Source organism: Lactuca serriola, chromosome 3 (assembly GCF_051521515.1).
Source record: "Lactuca serriola cultivar US96UC23 chromosome 3, Lser_US96UC23_V15, whole genome shotgun sequence".
Classification (NCBI taxonomy): domain Eukaryota; kingdom Viridiplantae; phylum Streptophyta; class Magnoliopsida; order Asterales; family Asteraceae; genus Lactuca; species Lactuca serriola.
Window position 1 is genome coordinate 7,797,665 of NC_136410.1, and position 5,262 is coordinate 7,802,926.

The 5,262-nt window shown below is 31.1% G+C and overlaps 1 protein-coding gene across 1 annotated transcript; it reads left to right on the forward strand.

Annotated features, from left to right (window-relative positions):
• Positions 1 to 1,754: 1,754 nt before the first annotated feature.
• KNAT7 (homeobox knotted-like protein) lies at positions 1,755 to 4,876 on the forward strand. Its single transcript, XM_079029102.1, has 5 exons — positions 1,755 to 2,539; positions 2,675 to 2,795; positions 4,027 to 4,223; positions 4,294 to 4,425; positions 4,515 to 4,876. The coding sequence occupies exons 1-5, from the start codon at positions 2,234 to 2,236 to the stop codon at positions 4,653 to 4,655; spliced, it is 897 nt and encodes a 298-aa protein (XP_078885228.1). The 5' UTR covers positions 1,755 to 2,233; the 3' UTR covers positions 4,656 to 4,876.
• Positions 4,877 to 5,262: the final 386 nt, after the last annotated feature.

The following is a 5,262-nucleotide window of genomic DNA, read 5'->3' on the forward strand; positions in this document are numbered from 1 at the left end:
ATCTAGTTCATGAAAAATATGCAAAAAAGACATGTGGGTTTTCATCTTGGGAAGTGATTGATAATAACATTTTTTTGTCATACATAACAATGTATGTATTATATAGTTGTACATTACAACACTTTAAAGCATCAATTGTTGTGTATGGAGAAAAAATGTTGTGTACAAATCATCTCCCTTTTCATTTTGATACTTCATTGATTTGTTAAGGATTATTCGTCTATTTTTATCATCTTCTTCCAAAATTAATGGCGAGTTTGAAGCATGAGCATGGGTTTCATGAAAAATATGCAAAGAAGACATGTGGGTTTTTCATCTTTAAACCCATTTTATACTTCATTGATTTGTTCATGATTCTTGGTCTAATTTTATCATCTTCTACCAAATTAGTGGTGAATTTGAAGCATGAACATGGGTTTACGAATATGTTCTTGATTTCATATTGAGAAATCAGATATCCTCATACTTCTTTTTTTCTACCATCTCACTACACACTTAAGATTATGACACTTTTTATATTTAATAAAATTAATAAGTTTTTATTATACTTATCATCATCTAAAAGTAGTAAGATTATGAATAAGAAAAAAAAGGTAAGAGCATGTTTAATTTTTTTCATAATACTGATATTCTTTTTTATCATTTTCATCAATTCAGTTTTTATGTTGTAAACTCATGCTCCATATTTCATAATATTAATCTTCTTTTTGTCATATTCATATTCATTGATTTTATGATCTTGATGTCTTGATTTAAAAATTTTCTAGGTTTTAATGGCAAACATTAAGAGTCTATATTCATACCTAAACAAATATAACCGGTTTTTTTAATTGTTTTCAAATGTTACGATTATGAGCATGTTTGACACAGAGTGTTTGGAAACTTTTAGCTTCTAACGTTGAAAAAATGGTCCGTTTTGAACAAAAGTCTCGTTTAACACTACAAGCTTTTAGCGTTTAGTTTAAACAAAACGCTTCAAAATTAACCGTTATTTCATATAACTTTTAATAAAACGCTACCAACTACCAGTTTGTCATTACCCGCTACCAGTTAATTTTACCAACACGTCCTATATAATAATCCATATTCTAGTAAATTAATAGTTTTAATATGTTTTTGCCAAGTGTCACTATAATACAACTTCTCATTAATACTATACCATGTAGATATATTAGACAACTCATTTCAAAATTCAAATTTATATTTTCTAATTATATGTTAAATTTGAAGTTATAATAACTTTAAAAATTTGATATATCTCTTAATTAACGAGTTATTTAAAATGATTTATTTAAAATAATTGATTAATAATTATAAATTTTTATTATAAAAGTTTAATTAATTTTATAATCGTGATTTTCACGAGCTGTAAACTAATACAAATAATAAATAAATATAATAACAGTAATATAATTTATAATAAATATTTACTAAAAGTTAAAAAAACAATATAATCACTTGGACAAAAACAAAGTTATTATATATACAACAAATACAAAACCAACATTACAACACGATTCCTTTAAGACAAAAACTAAAAGAGTTAGCTAAATTTAAAGACCAAAAATATAGTTTACTGTAATTAATATTATTCTTATAAAAAGAGTAAGTATTAACAAAAGGGATGATAATTATAAATTTAATTTTTAATTAATTAACAACAAACCTTGGGGCCACATATACACATCTTTATTGGGTGATTATCCTTGGCTTTGACAAGTATTCTCTTTCTCTTTCTTGATCAAGTCACATAAATTGAAAGGAAAGAAATCGGGAAAAGAAAAGAAAAACTTTATCTTTAATTTTGTCTCTGAGGTTTGTTTCTTTTTCCTGTATTGATCACCATCTAACCCTGAAAATCTCTTTAGAAAGAGAAAGAGGGATCCTTTTTATGCTTAAATCTGTGACTTCACAGAACTGGTCCAGAAAGTTTTCTTGTCTCTGATCCCAATAAGGCCATCTCTCTCTTCCAAAAGATCTGTAATCATAACACCCTTTTCTCTCTCTCTCGCTCTCTCTCTACATCTATCTCTCTCTCTCTGCGATTGGGAGAGAGAGAGAGAGAGGGAAAGACTGCCATAGATAGGTAGCCAGCTAGCTCTCCCCAAAGTACAAGTGGTCCTATTTCCTCAACCCCACCTCTTGTTTTTGCTTTCTTAGCAAACCCTTTTGTTCACATGATCTCAATCCATACCTGCAAACACATTTTCTAGAGAGAGAAAATAAGAACACAATGCAAGAACAAGGGTTAGGGATGATTGGTGGTAGTGGAGGGATTGGTGGTGGCTTCACAGATATGGCTGTCTCACTTTCCGGCGATCAAAACCGCCAGCTCAAGGCGGAGATAGCCAACCACCCACTCTACGAACAGCTTCTCTCAGCTCATGTAGCATGTCTCCGTGTTGCCACCCCGATTGATCAGCTGCCGCTCATCGACGCCCAACTCTCCCAGTCCCACCACCTCCTTCGCTCTTACATCGCCGACCACCACAACCAATCTCTCTCCCCACATGATCGCCAAGACCTCGATAACTTCTTGGTAATTTCTTTTCCAACAAGATTTCAACCTTTTTGTTTATTATTCATAACATGGAATTATTCTTCATTGATTTAACATATCTTTTTTCTATTTTTTTCTAATTTTATTTTGGCGATGAATTAATTGAATGAACAGGCACAGTATTTGTTAGTTTTATGTTCGTTTAAAGAACAGCTGCAGCAACATGTCAGAGTTCATGCTGTTGAAGCTGTCATGGCCTGCCGTGAAATCGAACACAACCTACAAGCTCTCACTGGTACCTCTCTCTCTCTCTCTCTCTCTCTCTCTCCAATATATATATATATATATATATATATATATATATATATATATATATATATATATATATATATATATATATATATATAAAATTTAGGGTTATGGGGTGGTTTCTTGAGAAAAAGATTTGATTGTTTAGTGAAAAATGCAAGAATTTCAAGGTTTACTAATCCCATACCAGCAAATCTGAAAATAAATAATAAATAAAAAGGAAGATCATAAAATTGGGGATATTAAGATGGGTGTAATGTGGGGGCTGTTGGAGATTTCTTTTATTAAAAAAAGTATTTATTTAATTGGTTATATATATTTATAATCTATAGTTAGGAGTAGAAGGAAGGTTGAGTTAGTTGGGTTGATGAGGGGAACAAAGAGTGACAACAAAACCAACAACACCTAACAACTGATGTTTCTTTAGAATTAATTATTAAGGAAAAATAAATAGAATATGAGGGTTAGTTTTTAATTTGTAAAATTTATGTTTGTTGGATATTCCTTTGTGATGTAGGCTTTAGTCTTAGGAATATTTATTTGTCACCAAAGTAGAATATATTTATGACTATATGATATTAATCCTTTTTTTTTTAGAATTTTACAAGTTGACAAACGCCATTTGAATTTTAGAGTTGACAAACGTAATTAGATTTTTAAATAATTATGTTATTTATTTACTCTTAAAACTAGAATCTGGTTTTGACTAAACAGAAACAAATGATATCCTAAATCTTTGATGTAGGTGAAGTTAATCTTTCAGAGTTTTTTCACTGGTGTGGCTGAAATAGTTAAGATTGCAATTTTGCGTATTTTAAATTTAACCCACAAAATAATCAAACATGATAAAAAAAAAACAAAACAAAAGATAGAAATTAATTAATCGAAGAAGGACAAATTTACAGTGCATGCAGTCTTTTCTTGAGTTTCCCGAAGTTGTACCTGAAAAATCTCCAAAATTGGTAATAATGAATTCTAATTAAATGAAAAAGATTATCTTCTGATCTCGTGTACTAAATTCGTCACAGTGTCTTGAATACGAATCTACATTTAGTATAAAACCAAAATTTCCTTTTTATTACTGCCTGTCCCTGTGCAAGACTGACTTGTACTGTACAATCCATCACTTCACATTTCCACATTCTAAAGTATACTAATACCATTAAGTATTAAAAGTAAAAAATAAAAATACTTGAACTTAATTTGATTTTTATTAGGAATAACACTTGGAGAAGGGTCGGGTGCAACAATGTCGGATGATGAGGACGAAATGCCAATGGATTTCTCATTGGATCAATCCGGTGGTATGGATGGTGGTCATGACATGATGGGCTTCGGTCCTCTTCTTCCTACTGAATCAGAACGCTCGCTTATGGAACGCGTTCGTCAAGAACTCAAAATTGAACTTAAACAGGTCTTTTTAAATCCTTTTTTCATTTAGACATTTAATTTATACAAACATCTAATGTATTATATGCTTACAGGGATTCAGATCGAAAATTGAGGACGTGAGAGAGGAAATTCTACGCAAACGAAGAGCAGGAAAATTACCGGGTGACACGACTTCGGTCCTCAAAGATTGGTGGCAGCAACATTCGAAATGGCCATACCCAACTGTAATAATTCCGTTTACTTGACAATTATGATAAAATTAAATTAAATTATATGTAGTCGGGTTCGGGTATTTAAGTTGACATTTCTACAGGAAGATGATAAGGCAAAACTGGTGGAGGAGACAGGGCTGCAATTAAAGCAAATTAACAACTGGTTTATCAATCAAAGGAAGAGAAACTGGCATAGCAATTCAAATTCGATGACTGCTCTTAAGTCGAAGCGTAAACGATAGAAGGCATGCATGGTTTGAAATTCTAAAAGCAATTTTATATATTCCATATATATAAAAAAAATATATGTCGATATAGGAATATATAAGAGTAGGTATCGTATGGAATATATCGAGACTAAAAACAATGGGAGCAAACAAGTTGTAACGAATGCATATATGATTAATTTTCTAACACATTTTCAGTTGATATATCATATGATCGTGGTCATATTTTGGTTTTAGTTTTGATGCAATATTATCCCTTCGTTTTCACCAAAGTGTCGATATCTTGAATGATTAGGGTTTGTTTGGACTTTGGAGATGAGATGAGGGTCTTTTTGACCTTTTAAAAATAAATAAAAAAAGCTCATAACTTTGAACTAGGGTTCTACAACCCAGGAAACGCGGGAGATCTGCCGAAAACCCAATAAAATGTAATTAGTTTTTGTTGCTTGTGTTTAGGTTTGATTTAGATATAAATATAAATTTGTTTATGGTGGCGGACTGGTGTTGGAAGATTAATTTATAAGGATTAAGGGTGGGTTCGGTGCACATTATAACGTGTGTTAGTGTTTGAGAGAATCTATTTTCTAGTGTTTGAAAACCATTTTAAACAAAAAAACATCGG